Source organism: Hermetia illucens, chromosome 2 (assembly GCF_905115235.1).
Source record: "Hermetia illucens chromosome 2, iHerIll2.2.curated.20191125, whole genome shotgun sequence".
NCBI classification, from domain to species: domain Eukaryota; kingdom Metazoa; phylum Arthropoda; class Insecta; order Diptera; family Stratiomyidae; genus Hermetia; species Hermetia illucens.
Window position 1 is genome coordinate 175,772,419 of NC_051850.1, and position 18,082 is coordinate 175,790,500.

Here is an 18,082-nt window from a genome sequence, read left to right on the forward strand (position 1 = left end):
CAACGTGCACCAGGCCATCAAAAACATGGTCCGTACCATTCGGGTACTATACAATGGTGCCAAGGAAGAAAGAAACGCCTCGAAGAAATCAAGCGTCACCCAGGCAACACACGTGACAACCCCTCAAAATCCAAAGGGCGGTAAACTTGAAAAGAGGAGTAGAGAGTGCGCGAACGATTCTTTCGGATCCTCACAGGACGCGAAAAGGCAAAAAGGCCTCTCACCGGCAAAAGGCAAGGGAAACAAAGTTACCAACATGGTGGAAACTGCGGCGCCGGCTCCAATTGACCAAGGGAGGCAAAGCCTCAAAAAGGGACCAAGGAAGCATGGACCAAGGTTGGCGGAAGGAAAAATACGACGCAGAAAGGAAGATTACGGCCCGAATTAATCATCATCTCCAAAAAAGGGGATATGACTTACGCCGATATCCTTAGGAAGGTCAAATCCGATCCTGAGCTGATGGACCTTGGAGAAAACGTCAGCCGAATCAGACGCTCCAGAAAGGAGACTTAATGCTGGAGCTGAAGAAGTCTCCGGGCAAAACGGTGGAAAATTTCCTCGGCAAGGTGGAGAAGTCCTTAGGAGAAGAAGCTCAAGTACGGGCCAGAAAGCAGGAGCTTGTCATAGAATGTAAGGACATTGACGAAATCACGACCAAGGAGGATATCCGTGACGCCTTGGAAAAGCAGTTCGGACCACTTGGCTTGCAAGATTCTACAATCAGGGGACTGAGGAAGGCATACGGAGCCACGCAAACGGCAACCATAAGTTTACCAACTGAAGCGTGAACGTTCAAACTGCTGGCGGCTGGGAAAGTAAAAATAGGTTGGGTCGTTTGCCGACTCAGGGAGCAGGTATCCCTTAAGCGCTACTTTAGATGCCTGGAATTCGGCCACATAGCGGCGAAATGCACCGGTGACTGTGACAGGTCAAAATGTTGCAGAAAATGTGGGGGAGAAGACCATATGTTCAGGGAGTGCAAGGCTGAGCCTGAATGCATGCTCTGCAAGGAAAAAAAGTGCGTCGACTGTCGCCACGTTGCAGGCAGCAGCAGATGCCCAGTGTTTAGGTGAGCCTTGAATGCAGTAAAAAAATGAGGTTGATACAAATCAACCTCAACCACTGCGAGGCAGCGCAAGACCTTCTCTCGCAGACCATCTATGAAAAGGGAATCGAAGCTGCCATAATCAGCGAGCCCTATCGCAACAATAAGAGCGGTGCCTGGACTGCAGATGAAACTGGCAAGGCGGAAATATGAGCGTGTGGAAATCAGGCCATTCAAGAAGTGATGGAATTTCCAGAAGTTGGATTCGTCAGGGCAAAAATAGCTGGTATCTATATATATAGTTGCTATGCTCCACCAAGTGCGACGATAACAGAATTCGAAGGAATGCTAGGTATGCTAGTCTCGGATGCAAGAAGTCGAAACACCAAGATCATAGCTGGTGATTTCAATGCGTGGGCCGTGGATTGGGGCAGTCGCACTACGAACACCAGGGGCCGTATCCTGCTCGAGGCTTTCGCGGAGCTAGATTTGGTGCTTGCCAACACGGGAAACGTTTCCACTTTTCGTGGGACAGGGTCGGGCTCAATAGTCGATCTGACATATGTGAGTACCACATTGGCGAGGAGAATGACATGGTTTGTCAGTGAGCATTATACTCACAGCGACCACCAGGTGATTTTCCTCCAGATCGAATATGGGCCATGCGTCGATGTGTGTTCCCGTGAGGCTGAAAACCGGGGCTGGTCCGTGAAAGGGCTTGAGGAGGATGCATTCATAGAGATGCTATTGGGAGGCCAAAGTCCCGGTGGTGCGGCTACGGAAAAGGTAGAGCAAATGATGGGACGCATAACAAGAGCATGCGACGCTGCTATGCCAAGGCGACGAATTCTCGCTAAAAGGCGCTCAAACTATTGGTGGAATGAAGAGATCGCGGTGTTACGGGATGCATGTTTTCGTGCTAGAAGGATCTGCCAACGAGCTAGAGCAAGACCAGACTTCGACGAGAAACGGCTAGCATATGTGAACCTTCGAGGTAGGCTTAAGCAGGCTATACGGACCAGCAAGCGAGAATGCTTCAAGGAGCTTTGCACAGAGGCAGACCAAAGCCCCTGGGGAACAGCGTACAGGATAGTTATGAAGAAGATGAGAGGGCGAACACCACAATTGACCTGCCCGCATCTTCTGCTCGATATCGTGACGGCGCTCTTCCCCCCGGATAAAGGGGAGCGCAAACAACACAAGCGAGCACTGGACGTCTACACCATACCTGCGGTAACTGAGGAGGAACTCACGCAAATTTACCGGAGAATTGGTGATAACAAAGCACCCGGTCTGGATGCTGTTCCCAATAGAGCCCTTAAACTCGCTGTTAAGACCAGACCCGACTGGTTTATTAGCATGTTTGAAACATGCATGATAGAAGGAGTTTTCCCCGACCGGTGGAAGAGGCAAAAACTAGTTTTGCTCCCGAAGCCGAATAAACACCCAGGACACCCATCATCATACCGACCGGTTTGCCTTATCGACACGGCAGGAAAGATTCTCGAAAGGGTCATCTACAACAGACTGCTCCCTATCATCGAATACAAGGATGGACTATCGCAGCGACAATTTGGATTTCGTCAAGCCCACTCAACGATCGACGCCGTAGACGTTGTTTTGAAGCTGGCTCGAGACGCGATGTCGTCTAAAAAATGCTGTGCCGTAGTGACATTGGACATCAAAAATGCGTTCAATTCCGCAAGCTGGGAGTGGATAAAAAGTTCACTCGCTAAAACGAGTGTCCCTAGTTACTTGACTAAGCTCCTCAACAGTTACCTTTCGGAGAGGACACTGTGGTACGACACGGATGAGGGATCCAAGCAGTACACCGTCACCGCAGGAGTACCACAGGGCTCAGTGTTGGGTCCTCTCCTGTGGAACGTCATGTACAATGGGGTCCTTGTCCTTCCCGTGCCAAAGGAGGCCACGATAATCGGTTTCGCAGATGATCTAGCTGTGGTTGTCGTCGCAAAAGAACCTAAAGACGTTGAAATATACGCTAACGAAACCATTAGCGTCATAAAAGCGTGGCTGGAGATGGTTCAGCTTGACCTTGCGGAACAAAAGACGGAGGCGGTCTTGATTACCAATCGCAGGAAGAGGAATACGATTAATATTCGCGTTGGTGGTCACGTCATCACTTCGAAGCCGGTTATCAAATACCTAGGGGCGATGATTGACGCTAAAATCAATTTCAAGGGACATCTGGACTATGCCTGTGAGAAAGCGGCAAATACCAGCGTATCATTAGCGCGGATGATGCCTAACATTGGAGGTCCAAGGTACAGTCGCAGATTACTTGTGGCCGGAGTGGTTCGCTCCACACTATTATACGCGGCACCAGTTTGGGAGGAAGCATTAGCGTGTGAGAGTAATCGTAGGAGAGTGAATATGACTTACCGCTTAGTGGCGCTAAGGGTGTGCAGCGCCTTCAGAACAATATCAGGTGAGGCAGCGTGTGTTATTGCGGGAATGATCCCGATAGACATTCTGGCAAGTGAGACACGCTGCCTGTACGAGACAAGGAAAATGAATCCTCTTGAAAAGGATGCAGAATGCCGAAAGCCGGCAAGGCGAGAGTCGCTGGAGAAGTGGCTGAAACGGTGGGATGACTCGCAGAGGGGTCGCTGGACCCACACTTTGATTCCCCGTATTGAGGAGTGGATCCAGCGATGACACGGTGAGATTAACTACTATCTGACGCAATTCCTATCAGGACATGGCGGTTACAGGAAGTACCTGCACCAATTCAGGCTGGATGATTCTCCCTTGTGTCCTGAATGTGGTTGCACACCTGAGGAATGTTCCACTGTCCACGATTTCTCTCAGAAAGGAGGAGTCTGGAAGACTCCCTGAAAACCACTCTAAGCCCGCAGAACATCGTCGGGGAAATGTTGAAATCGGAGGGAAACAAACAAAACTTTAAAAATCAAGTTCTACCATAAACGCCCTAAACTACTTCCAAGACAAAATTGACTTTCCTTAATCTCTTTCATTGTATACTCAAAATTTACCTTCATTGAAAATCCCTAGACGATTTACACTTCACCATCAACACGTCTCGTTCCCATTAACAGTAATTAAGTTGTACCGAATACGTGGCCAACCTGCTGTTTACAACAAGATGTATCTTTAGCACCAACATCAGATACGAAGCCATTGTCAAAGTACATCCTGCCAACCTGCCATGACACTCTCTCACATCCATTTCCCAAGACAATTTTTAGTGGTGGTCACACTTTAGGACGGTGAATAATTGATGACTGCAACTACGTGAGCAATTAATCATCGAACTCCCACTCAACACGGTGACTGCCATCGTTTGTCCTGGTCCCACTGAATCGTACCCTTGACAGGTTTCTATGGTCGAAACTAGAGGCTGTTTTTACAAATGTGCATATATACTTCAGGTATTATAACCAGAGTTTTTTGTCCTTTCCCTGGAAAACTCTACGTCCCACTGAAAATCACTCGTATCGTGTCGTTGGACTGGAGAAAAAAAAAGTGTTTACATGACCACCATCAAATCGATTTCCATATCGAGCCATTTCCAACAGCACCAATCTAAAGGCTGTCCCGGCAGTCAGGGACTAGACCGAGGGACTCGGTGGAGAGCAGAGGATATATATTTACCTCGAGTGGTAGTGAAATGGCCAATTCAATGGGAAAATAGTCTTTAACAGACTCCCTCGTCCATGTGGGCCCCAAGTATTCCCTTTACAACTGCATGGTCATGCTCGGTAGACGCATACTGTTGAAACCCGGTAGGAGCTCGAATATATTGAACTTTATGTGATCCTTTCTGATAGAATAGAGAATTCATTCAAGAGCACATAAACGTAAATAAATTTGTAGCGAAGTAAGAGTCATTTCAGTTTTCAAAGTAATTGGGTCTGATTAGGATCAAATGGTCGTGCAGGAGCATTTGACCTCAGATTCGATCAACATAAAGCAAGGATACAATCCTGAGTGCTGTTATATGGCTGTCAGCACTGACTGGTAAATTTGTTTTATGAAAGGTTTATTAGTGTTCATTTGAAACTATGCGCATCAGGTGTCCTGAACAAATGTTGCAATTAATGAGTGAATACGAGAGTAGTCCTCACAAAGTTGAGCCCCGAGTTTCGTCCTTCAACCCACGTTAATGGAACTCGTTAACATGACTTAACTCTTACTGATCAGGTCCAAGGAAGGCCAGCATTTTTGATCCCCCAACCAACATACAAAAGAGATTTTTTTATCTACATACATCCAGGCCTTTGAGCCTGTTTTCGTAAGGTCCTTGTTGTAGTTTTCCGATGTAATTGGAATATTTTCACGAGGGTGTAGGACTTTCGGATATAAGAGTTCGAATGCATTATTGGATCATCAGTCTTGTTCCCAGCGAGCAAACCCCTCCCTGCAAATACTTTGAATAACCCCAGGATAATGGATATACGACATAAATCACTCAAAATCCTGTTGCACAAATAGAACTAATGGACTTGGACAACTTTTTCAATAGAAACCATTGTGAGTTCAACCACATCTTCTAGCACGTACAGTGAATACCCCCTGCATTCCCAACATCAACACACATTTGAATCTACCGGACATTCCAAGTCCGAGGGCTGTTTGAATGGTTCAACCTTCGTCCTGCTCACATGCCGGAACATTCTACCAACAAACTGGCGCCATCACGAATGATTGAAAAATCAATAGACTGTGGGGGGAAAAGCGTAATCCAATCGGGAAACTTATACTCGCGGGCGGAAAATTCGAGACCAAACAAACCCCGGCCTGCAATAATGCCAGACCTCTATGCACATCCCCACGGACAAACTTCAATCTCCACGAAATATCAGTGGAAACCACCCTCCCGAAATGAAAATCCTGGTTGAAATTATCGACAGACGTGCGAATCCCTTGCGGGAAATTTGAAATTTATTGGGGGGGATGTTAGTACATAACATAATTAGCAATTATGTAGGAAGCTTCTGCTTGCACATGGTAATTCATATCGTAGCCTAATTAAAGATATTATCCTTTACCCTCTTTAAGGGAATAAAGGTTAAATAGAGACAAGAAAGGACTAACAACTGGGAAAAGTTCAACGTGTCTTCTGCCTTGCAACATCTCGGTTGAAAGCGTTTCATGTGAGCACGAATGTCGGGGGATGTTCACCCTGGTCCCGGCGTAAGGAAGTCTCTGGATAGGATGAATAAGTAACAGATGGTAGATACTCAGCAACATCGACAAGCAACTAATCATGTTTGTAATTTAATTTTATTGAAGATTATTTCTGTAGTCAAATGGGCCTGATCTTAGATGGCTGTTGCTCAGCAAAGGGTTTCAAAGTTTAGGATGTGAAAAAGGACGGATTGCATTAGAATGATTGATTTTTTAGAAGAGGACCTCTTCGCTTGGTTGGATATTGAAGTTTTTTCTCATTTTATTTTAGAGGACGATGAACTGATTTTAGGTCACTCGTCTATAACCCAGGGCATGACACTCGACGCTTTTGTAGAGGCTGTTTATAAATTCTGGACTACTTACTTGATTATTCCTTAGTTACCTAAGTATAATTGGTATAATTTTGGGCTAAGGCGAAAGCTATCAACACCAGATCCTGGTATGGGAGATTATCGTCTCAAAATTCCAAAGTTAATCTCAGAGCTGCATCACTTCGTAAATTAATTAAGAACTTAGGATAATTTCCCCAAGACACTTTGAAGATCCCCCGGAATAGACCAGAATGCCAGTATTCGGAACCAAATCCATCCTTTGCTATGTTTTTCAACTAACATATGAAACTATAGTACGTACTGGTTCCAATTTATGTTTTTGTTTTGCCGCCGACGTAGAACTTCTAATCGGGACCATGAAGAAGAAATCCGGGTCGGTCAGGACAGAAATCCCGCGGACACCTCTATTATCTCTTTATTTTTAGTTGCTTCGTAGTGGATCTCTATTCCGGTCTTGAGGGAAATCCTTCTTTCCCCCTTCTCTCGTCAGGCCGACGCAACCTTCGCGTACGCCACACATCTCCTGCATTCGACATGAACTTCGCGTAAGTGATATTACTGCTGAATATTTTGTAACCAATATACTGACGGGGACGCTGGAAACCGTCTTCAGACGGACCAAGAGGGTGTAGCGCCGGGGTGGGGGATTGCTCATCCAACTGACAAGGATCTGCTTATCGCTTGGTCATGTATTAGGAGCAAGTAGATCTGGCGGGGGGATGAACTGAAGCAACAGCCCGGGAATCGTCCTCGCTGCACTGGAGAAGGTGCTAATAGGCCCCCAAGCCAAGGTGGAACAGTATACGCCGAGGGCTGCGTGGCCAATGGGAAGCTTGGTCTTTAGTATGCAAACTCTGAATACCTTGGGCACCTTCAGTTTTAAATAAGACCCTTGCCCTGGTGGCCGGGCTAGCCAGGGTGGACATTATTCCCGGACTACTCCAAGCCATGGACTCAATTTTAAAAATACAAAAAACGACGATAGAAGAAGAGGGTGTGATGCCAGGTACATCATCGGAGGACGAGCTGCTGGCATCCAGCCAGGATATAGGAGCCGTCGAGAGCAGTACACTCGGTGCCAGCCGTGGCACCGCTGTGCTGAAACCAAACGCAGGGACCTCCCGGAGCGAAGCGGCAGACAGACTTGTGGTTTCTAGCCTGGAATCCACTGCCGTCAAACTGGATGTAGCGGCTACCAGACATAGTGCTCCTAATCAGAAATCCTCGACGTCGGGGGATTCCTCGAAAGTGAAAACCGACAAGAAACTCAGTCGCCGGAAACCGACTAAGAAGCGAAGGTCCACTGGTATCCTGCTCAAGAGCTAGTACTAAAAGACCATGCATATTCTCAGCAAGATTGCTAAGAATAAGGAGACCGGTACGAGCGGCATGAAAAATACCTCGCTAAATACCAGGCGATTGTTGAGGAATACAATAGCAAACGCCAGGCAGACGAGCAGAAGGCGAAGTCCATCGCTCTGAAACGCAATCGATCTCAAGACGTGGTCGAGCAAGATCACAAGCGGAGCAGAGTGGACAAGAGCTTATACGCTAAGCAAAATCTGAAGAAAAGTACGCAGCAACAGTCAGTTGACGAGCCACGAATTGCGAAACCCTTCAGCAATGTGGCCAGGAACTACTTACATATGGTACTGGCGGCTGGTAATTCCGCTAGTGGCAAACTAGCGCCGGGGGTGTGGAACAGTGTCGAGGCCAGGCTGTCGGAAATGGTCATTGAGCATCTCCTGGACACCGAAGGCAAACACACGGGATTCATCCCCTGCTTTAATTCCTCTCAGGTGGTCCGTGGGTTCCACGTTATAGCTTGCGAGGACCAATTTTTCTAGGGACTTTCTCGGTTCATGCGCCACTATAATCAGCGACGCCTGGAAGGGCGTAAAGGTTAATGGCATTCCTTACGACGAGATTCCCAGGAGACCGGTCGCTCGCATCTGGTTGCCGAAGATCCGCATGGATAAGGACAAGCTCATCCAATGCCTGCGCCTTCGAAACCTCGGCATTCCCATGGACGACTTGGTTGTTATCAAAGAGGAGGAACCCCAGACAAACAGCCAACCTTTGCTACTCTGTATAAACGAAGAGTGCCTGGAGGCACTGGAAAAGGTCGACTATGAAGGAACGCAAATGTAAAAGGTAATAGTGTTCCGTTTTGGGCTGTTGGAGGAGATGACGATCGACGCAATGGAATGGAAGCCAATATGCTGGGATAGCTGACGGTCATGGTGAAGAAACCTCGTAATGCCAAGGGTAATCCGACTTGCAACCACACATGACAGCGAACAGCAGGCCCTACCATTATTCAAACCACAACAGCAACCACCCCAGGCACCTCCGAGGAAACAGGTGAATGCAAGATTTCTTGAAATGTTATCGTTGAATCACCTAAAAATGCAAGAACTACGCAGAAGTCCACTTCTAATTCTGGTAGTCTTCAAGACCAAAGAGGACTACGCAGCGGCAAAGAACCTTCTCATGAAAAAACAGTCAAAACTCTACACTTATACTCTTCCTTTGAAGAAGACTATCCTGAGGTCGCTGAACACTTAGAGGCCCGAGACATACCCAGCGCGTTTCTCGTGAACCCATTCCTGACAACGAAGGCCGACACATCTTTTGAGATCACTGATCCCATTCCAGTTAAGGTGGATTGTTTGCCGGGATAACGAATAAACAGATTCTGGCCTGCAAAAACTGCATCAAGCTGCAACCTTCAATATTGCTACGTCAAATTTGCGACATATGGACCCGCAGAGGAGTGTCTTAAGACGATGGACGAAGCAGCAAGTGACAGGAAGGCAGCATATAATGAAAGCGAAAATTGTGTTGTCTGCAAGGATCGTAGCGCGTCTGGTGAGAGCGTTCCACACAGTGCGGGTTGGGGGTGGTGACTAATCTTTAGGGCGAAACTAAGAAGAGCTGGGACGTGACTAGCATGATCCGCATCTTTCAAATTAACATGCACCGGAGTGCAACTGTTCACCAGTTACTAGTGCAGTTCTCTACGGAGATAAGGGTTGATCTAGTGCTAATCAACGAGAAATACCAGAACAGAGACTCGGCGTTATGACATCTTAACTTATCGGATACCGCTACCATCTGAGTTCAAGACGGCATTCGCGTTCGTGTTCTTGCCCAGGGTCGAAGGAATGGGTTTGTTGGATTCGGCGTTTAGGGAAAACGTCAGATTTTCGGTGCGGGTTTAATGCTCTGCAGGACGCCGTTTCGGGCACGGAGGGGGAATCCTGATATGCGGGGCCTTTGAATCGGGCATGCCTCATTCAGACTCCAGAGGGAAACAGATCCTGGAAGTAGTGACAAGAACCGAGCTCGTAGTTTTTAATACCGGATCCACGCCAACATTTCGGCGACCAGGTTGCGAAATTAGCAATCCCTGACATAACTTTTGCGTCGGGATCTCTAAAATCATCGGGGGACAGGTGACGAATCCTAGAAGACTTCTCACCAAGTGATCACCAGTATATCACGTTGGAAGTGGTTGACCCTACTTGGCGGGGTGCACTAACCTGGCGTTGTCCCTGCGAGTGGAACGTTGCGAGGATAAACATCGGGAAGTCCGTTGAAGGTCTTGGAACAGACAGAGCCGCGGTGGATAACGCTTCGGGGGTGGAAGCGATGCAGATGACACTGTCGTAAACTCAGTGATACACCTGATAACGACAGCGTGTAAAGCCATTATGCACTGTAGAGCCTCTGCCGTGATAAGCCTTCGAGGTACTGATGGACAGCAAAAATTGTCGAGCTTCGGGAAGAGTTCATAAGCTCCACCGTTTGACACAACGATTACACGCCTGCGAGGAGACATTCGCCATAAAGGCAAAGTGTATACCTAGCTAAAGCTAGTCAACAATGTAAATGAAAATAACCGGTGGGAACTTGGCTATACATTTGTCACCCGGAAAATCGGGGCTCTGCGGAAACCTACATACTAAGCACTAATAAGATGGACCACATTGTACGAGTATTATTCCTCATATAGCGTGGAAAGTGTCGAGGATGCCTCCTTTTCTCGATAAGAGTACTGGAAGCAGTTCTCACCATGAAAAACAAGAAGACGCCTGGGTATGGTGGTATCCAGGTAGAAGTTTATAAACTGGTAGTCCATCAACGGCCAGACTTTTGCTGCTCGAGGCGTTTAACGCTTGTCCGAAGAAGGGCTTTTTTCCTTGTCGTTTTTAGGTGATGAGATTCACGCTAATCAGCAATGGAAAATAAGACCCTGAGCTGCCGTCTGCATACCAACCGTTGTGTATGTTTGGCACGGGAAAGTATTCGAAAGGCTCATCAGGAGTAGACTGGGTTAAGCGATCTGCGCTACCGAGGGCTTGTCCCCAAAGTTCGGGTTTAGATCCAGAAGCCCCGAGGGACCCTGCGTCCCATATCGATCGGTCGAATCAAAACCTGGTGTTAAATACCTTGGTTTAATGCTCGACTTCTTCGAGCAAATCAAAGCAGCAGCGAAGTCTCGGCCTTGAGTTGGTTAATGGCGAATGTTAGGGGCCCTGTATCTACCAGCAGATGTCTTCTTATAAGAGTAACGAAGTGCGTTCTGCTCTATGGCGCAGAGGCATGAGCTGATGCCCTTGATAAGGAGATGCATCTTAAGTGTGGCAAAATGAGCCAAAAGGCAGATGGACTGGCGGCTCATCGACAATTTAGAGATTGTTTACTTCGTTACCCAATTTTCAAATGGGCATGGAGGTTTTCACTTTTATCTGCACAAGATTGGAAAGGCACGATCTCCTGATTGTGTGTTCTGCAATGGAGTGGCAGACGACGCCGAACATATATTTTTCTCTTGTATCTCTTGTAAAAGGTGGGATGGCTTTCGTCGCAGCTTTATGCAGACACAGGATAGCTCTCTTCAGACAACATTATCAGAGAGATGCTTAGGAGCGATGGCAGATGGAGTCGTGTTGCACATTATGTTCGGGTTCTTTTTATTGCAAAGAAAATTGAGCTCGTCCGGCGGAAGGACAGGATGGCAGGCGGTTCCCTGAACTAACATCTTCCTTCCTCTCTTTTCTCCCATTGATGAAAGGAATTTCCTGACTTGGAGGCTCCCAAAGCATTTGTGACATTGCGATGGTTGATTTGAATGCCAAGATAGTCTCTGACAACATCTTGCCCTAATAACAATGATCAACATCGTTGGAAATCTCACTCGAGTTGGAAAAAGTCAGCATTCTGAGGACCCCCGATAATGTTGTTGAGAAGCGAGCACACATCCCAGTAATCAATCATAGAGGGTTTTTGATTGTCAAAGGTCTTCGGCGTGATGTCCGTCCCTATAGGAATGATAACTAGCGCTTCAGTAGCAGTAAGTTTCGAAATTTGCAGGTTGCTTTCATGACATTGAAGACAGAAGGACGGATGCGGGAGGTGTTCCTGAAGCAAAGCAGCTAGAATGTTTGACTGATTTGCCGGGATTAACAAGAAGGATACATTTTTTTTTTCAGTTTTAGAAGGAGGTGATAACCACGGAACCACAGTAATCACAAAGGACAGCCCTTCGGATGTCATGCCAAAATGTGTTCACTTCTCATCAGGAAACCGAACTATTGGTAGTTCTATCTTCGAGGTTGTCTGGGTCATGGGAACTCGAGCAAAAATATTGTTACATTCAAAGTTATTTTAGGTTAAGGAAAGAAAGGAGAAAGCTATGAAAACTGTGTCTTGACGCGAACCAGTCAGCAAAGAACGTGGTGGAAAACCATATCTAATAACCTTCCACGTTGCTTGTTGAAATTAGTAATAATCCTTTTTCTGCAACATGGGGATGATTAGCTTTAGGCTTTAGTTTAAAAGGACCTTTGGCGTTGCTTTTAATTACTGAGGATCAGTTGTGGTGAAGTATTGAGGAAAATAAGGTCCCGACACTGGATATTGTTTAGAGATCCAGAGTAAACCAATGAACGATATTTCCTTCGCTAGTTGTTTTATGTTTTCGAGTTATTGCAATTCTGGCAGACGCCAGATTTTGCAATACAACGACAAGTGCCAACCGTTTAGGCCGGGACAATCCTATTTACTTAAAAGATAAAGATACTCTGGTGATGGTGGCCAGTGGTAGGTTAGTGATATGCGGAATGGCGTATTTCTGCATGGTTTGAACTACACTGTGTGAGAGTCCCAGGAGATCAAAGGAAGCCGTGATTAGGTCGTGATTTAGGTTCTATACCTGCACCTGACAATATTATAGGAACTACAACCACTTTCTCGAGACGCCAAATTTCTTTGATTTGCTGAGCCTTTAGTTGTGGCATTGGTGTTAGATAGGCTTCGCACCCACTGGTATGAATGCTGAGCCTGCACTCAGTATAAATCGGCGCGGCAGCCATGGCGGGACTTTGATTGGGGTCTCCAAATCAATCCGTGACCAAAGAGAATCGTGGAATTATTTATGTCATCTCAGCAAGTATGCATGTTAGGCGCTCAAGACCTTCATGTCCACTGTATCCCTAACCTGTAATTAAAATCCTGCTAGAAACCGGCTCTCACGTGAAAAAAGGGGGCATTGCGGCAGCCGTCAGAAACAATCTGACCCCAGATTTACGTCTGCTACCACTTGGTTTTCCAAAGTACAAAAGCACATTGCCGCAAGAGGGAGAGGGATATTCTTCATATTCTCACCATTTTGCTTCGGTTTAGATCGTTGGAAAAGCGAGGATTCTGGGGATCCTCGCACCACTGTCGAGGAGTGTGTAAGTCGTTTTCGGTAGCTAAAGGTCCTAACCTACTCCGTCTGTTCATAGGGGAACTGAGTATCAGTTCTGGAACGGTATACGGTATCACGAAAGAGCTTAACGGTAAGCTTCTTGTCTACGATGATGACCAGCTGAAGATTTGGAAGCAGCACTTCGCCACGATTTTGAATCGTATGCTGTTGAGGTTCTATCTTTTTTGGATGATATATGGCAAACCATGGTAGCATGCACACGGTCTCTCCGCGGAACAGTTCCTTGCAGTCCCTACAGCTTCCGTATAGTTGCGACTTCCACTCATTCGTAACTGCTGGGAATCTGAGGTCTTTTCCAAGGATCGGAAGAAGAGTCAAGATTCCGCAAAAGGATACCCATCTTGAGTGTGATAAATGGAAGCATCTTGGAAGCTTAACAAACAAAGATGAGGGCGGTTTTCGCGGTTAAATCCTCCTGCACCGAACCAATTAACATCCTATCGTGGAACAGTAACGTGGGGTTCAATAGACCAGAATCATTTTTCTTCAAATACCTTGGCTACGCTACTATCATCATGTGTCTTGGGCCTTGGGCTAATGACTATGTGTCGGACTGAAGATAAATACCAATAAAACCGAAGTTACCTTTCAGATTGGTTATAGTACTTCTCCAATTTGCATTAATCGATGAAACTTCCAAGGGGTCGAACAATTTGTGTACCTGTTTCTGGCAGCGGTGACATCGAACTTGATGCCGCTAAAATCGCCTTCGCCATTTTGTCCAAAATTTGAAAATTGAGACTGTTGCGTGCCAATATTCTCCCCATGCTGCTATATGGGAGTAGTTGGAAGAAGTTCGAAGTTTTCATCAAATCATATCTGCCTCGTGTTGACATCTCCACTACGGGTTATGCCACATAAACGGGACCTATTATACCAGGATGACCAGCTAGTGGATCGCCCTAGAGCTACATTGTGCAGAAAAGTGGAAGGAACCGAAGCACGTTGATAGGAACCAACAGTTATGGTGCGTAGGTATTTTTGACGTATTGGCAACCGTATATTAACCAAGCAACACCAAGTTATGTGCAGCTGACTTCTGGAAGCCATAGCTAAACTTTGATTATCTAGTAAACTGTCAGCCTGGTGACCAAAGCGAAAATTGTCATTGGGAATATTATAATTTTTGGGATCTGTCCTGTGGTGCCAATTTTAATCAATATTGTACTTCAGCGTTGCGGACATTCTAGATCGCTTAGCTACAGCCCTACTATATTGTCTAGTGCCATTCACCGCCAGCACTTCCCGGCATTCTCGAACCCTATTCTGGTCCTAGTGTACATCATGGGCTGCAAACTTTTGTGAAAAATATCAAATTCAACTTCCTACCATCAAATGAATATTTTTGTTGTCTTATTGAAATTTTGGAGAAAAGGAAATCCAAGACACTGTCCACATCCCTGATTGATTTTTAACTATTTTCTCTGATTTATTCTCCAGAAAGGGTTCGCCTAACATGTCCATTGAAGAACTATTTCAGGGTGATTCTCAACGTCCTCTTAAATCCTTCCTAATAGTAAAGCATTTTTAACCTATACAAATAACAGCCAGCTTGATGTAATGAACTGCTTCCTTTTCCTATGGGGTGTTTTCCTATCGTAAGTTCATCAAGTAATGTTACAGAGAGAGGGAGAGAGAACTCCTCCTCCCCGGGACTTCTATCCTTTATTTGGTTTTTTTTGTCCTTTACTCAGTAGGTATTTAAATGTCCTACAGGTGGCATCTTCAATTAGTCTTTAAAAGGATTTGATGTTGAAGTTGGGCTTTTCCCCTTTTCTACAGGGAAAAGTAAATGTCCCCCTTGGGACACACGACCTTCATTTAAAATCAGTCAAGTAATCCGGGAAGGGACAAAGTGAAAATATTTTCCTATTAACGATTGTACAAAGTGCCGATGGGAGTGGCAACTGGATTCCAAAATGATGCTATAGCCGAGGACTAAGGAGAAAATATTCCATATGAGAAAACTTGACCTTCCACTTCCAAGATTTTCAGAAGGGACCAGACCTAAATTTTAACTTTTCTTCTTGCATCGAGTTGATTCTATCTCAACTATTGGATAACTATGGTCTACCCTTCAGATTCTATTTAGTATTTTGGACGAGAACTATCTACGTTTGATACCCACTGCTTTTGGAGGAAAAAAATATCCCACGTTCCAGTTAATTCTAAAATCATCCAGTGGAAATCTCCAATGTTTGCTTTTACATTTATCCAACATCCCCAAGAAAAGAGGTTAATCTCGATAAATGCAAACCCAAAATTGCACCAAAATAGCAAAACTACTTTAAACATTTTGAATCTTTTCGTACCCTTCAAGAAAACTGCACAAACACTGACTATCAAAATCACATTACCGGCATCCTCCCATTGAATCGCTCCCTCGCCGACACTCACCCCACTGGGCACCCTTTCATGACAATCAATTGCTCATCGTTTGCCTACTTCCATGATGGAGTGTCATCAAACTTGTGATTCTATTGACTCTTCTTCACTTCATATTGTATCCTAACTTCACCCTTCGGTCCGCTTCCCTTTCAAGGACGAGCGCCTTTCTATAGATCTCCAGGGCTGGAAATAGCGATGAGGAAAATTTTAGAACTGATTTTCCACGAAAAGTACACTCGTGGCTAAGTGATGTGTTTGCTTTGCTGCTTTAATCGAAAAGTGTGGATGTGAATTGATTTGCACCGACAAAGCGAGTAATGGAGAGTCATGTTCTGGAAGATGGAGAGATAACAGTAGGAAGGAGATATCCTTAAGGACTGGGCTGTCTGCATGTATATGGAATACTCAATGTTCAATTGCACTTAGCAGTTTTGAGATGGAATTTAAGTGCAGAACTTAATACGGGGTTGCATTGATAGGAAGAAACCCCACTCCTCAAGTTTAACACATCCTGGATAATGATGGTAGGGAACGAAATTCGGATTTCCTAAACTTATTGCGATCCTTCAGTTTATCTTCACTCAATGGATGGATATACTCAAACCGTTTTCATGGCGTAAAATACCAGGGAGAGCATATCCCGTTGAAGAATTCCTGGGGACAGTTAAGGCACGCCCTTAGAATCCAGGAGGGATGACTCGTAAATGTGGTTGGCATGCAACACCCTACATAGGTGCCTACAACAAAAATATACTTTCATTCCACTTCCGATTTTACCCATAGGTCAATTGAACAGTTCCAACGTCACATAAGGGTGTATTTTTAAAACACAAAGGACAAGGGCTAAACTGACTTTTCCCCCGAATACGTGGAACCTCGTCTGACCAAATATACTCGCTTGAATACCATGAACTGAATCCGAGCTAAAACTTTCAAGATTTTCAGACCAGCATAAATTGTAAACCCCTAATCTCGTCCTTACCCCAAATAACTCCTAAAACTACCCTTAATCGCTAACCACTTACCAATATTGTTGCTTGCAAAATGCTGTTGCAACTGCTGTGCTAGTGCTTGATGATGTTGAGCCAAAGGAGTTAATGGGGCACCGCCTGGATTACCGATTGAATTCGGTTGACCCAATTGGTGGGCTGATTGTGAATGTGGCACGGACAGGCTATTGGTAAGATTTTGATTACCTCCAATCATAACGCCACCAGATTGCCCGCCCGGACCGCTACCCACAATCATTCCACCCATTGTTGAGCTTATCTGTTGAACGGAATGTGACGAAGGTACATTATTTGTTGTTGTTGTTGCCGATGATGTTGATAATGATGATGTTGTTATGTGATTTTGTGTATTGTTGGAATTATTATGGACGGCTAATGCAGGACTAGTGCCATTAGCTGTTGATGTATTGTAATATTCTTCACCTGGAAACAACAAAATTTTTATGGTCAAATATTTATGGTATCCACTGTGAAAAACTTTCTAGTGAAAACTTCAACCCGCAATCTTAGCCAACGCGAAGGCGGTTTGAGTCCAAACTACAAAATAACGAAGTTTCCTGTAAAAAGCTTTCACATGCAAAGTTTGAGCATCACAGCTTTAACAAACTACACTCATCGAAAGATTTAATGTGACACTTACCCGCCTCTGTTATTGCACCGATCGGACTTTCGGGTAGAAGGATACCTTTTTGGACAAGCTCTTCTCTGTTGGCACGTACTGATATTTTTCGTTCGAGTGCTGAAAAAGAAAAAAAACTTTATATTAGCCTCCTTACTTTGGGCTCATAAGGAAATGGCAATGATGTACTCAATTGTAATGTGCCTTTAGATGTGGCAACATTTTTAGATTTAGTACACATGTGACATTAGGATTGAACGTAAGCAGTTATTACTGAAAGTTGCATACGCCAAGGATTGCGTGGCAAGTGGGGAGCTTGGTCTCTAATATGCGAACTCTGAATACCTTCGAATCTTTAGTTTCAAGTAAAACTCTTACCCTGATGGATGGGGTAGCCAGAGTGGATATTTTCCCCGGACTATTATTGGGAGCGCGCAAGGCTATCGTACGGAAGGTTGCGGTTCAAATCTCATTGGTGACAGTGGAATTTATATCGTGATTTGGCGTCGGATACCAGTCGACTCAGCTGTTAATGAGTACCTGAGTTAAATCAGGATAATAATCTCGGGCGAGCGCAATGCTGACCACATTGCCTTCTATAGGATATCCTGTAGTGTACCGTTAGGTCTTGAATGAACTGTAGTCATCCAGGCAGAAGACGATAGCCGCCTAATGGCTTTCAACCTAGAAACCACTAACAGCAAAACAAGGGCAGCAAAGTGTGCAAACCTTTGG

The 18,082-nt window shown here is 45.4% G+C and overlaps 1 protein-coding gene across 11 annotated transcripts in view; it reads right to left on the bottom strand.

Moving 5' to 3' along the window:
- Positions 1-18,082, bottom strand: part of LOC119648998 (phosphatase and actin regulator 3-like) — a 650,924-nt gene that overhangs the window by 376,669 nt on the left and 256,173 nt on the right. For all 11 annotated transcript variants that reach the window (XM_038050940.1, XM_038050936.1, XM_038050938.1 and 8 more), the window contains 2 exons: positions 17,369-17,467; positions 16,744-17,151 (listed from right to left, as the gene is read on the bottom strand). In XM_038050940.1, the coding sequence (XP_037906868.1) occupies positions 16,744-17,151; positions 17,369-17,467 (507 nt within the window). The remainder of the gene's footprint in view (positions 1-16,743; positions 17,152-17,368; positions 17,468-18,082) is intronic.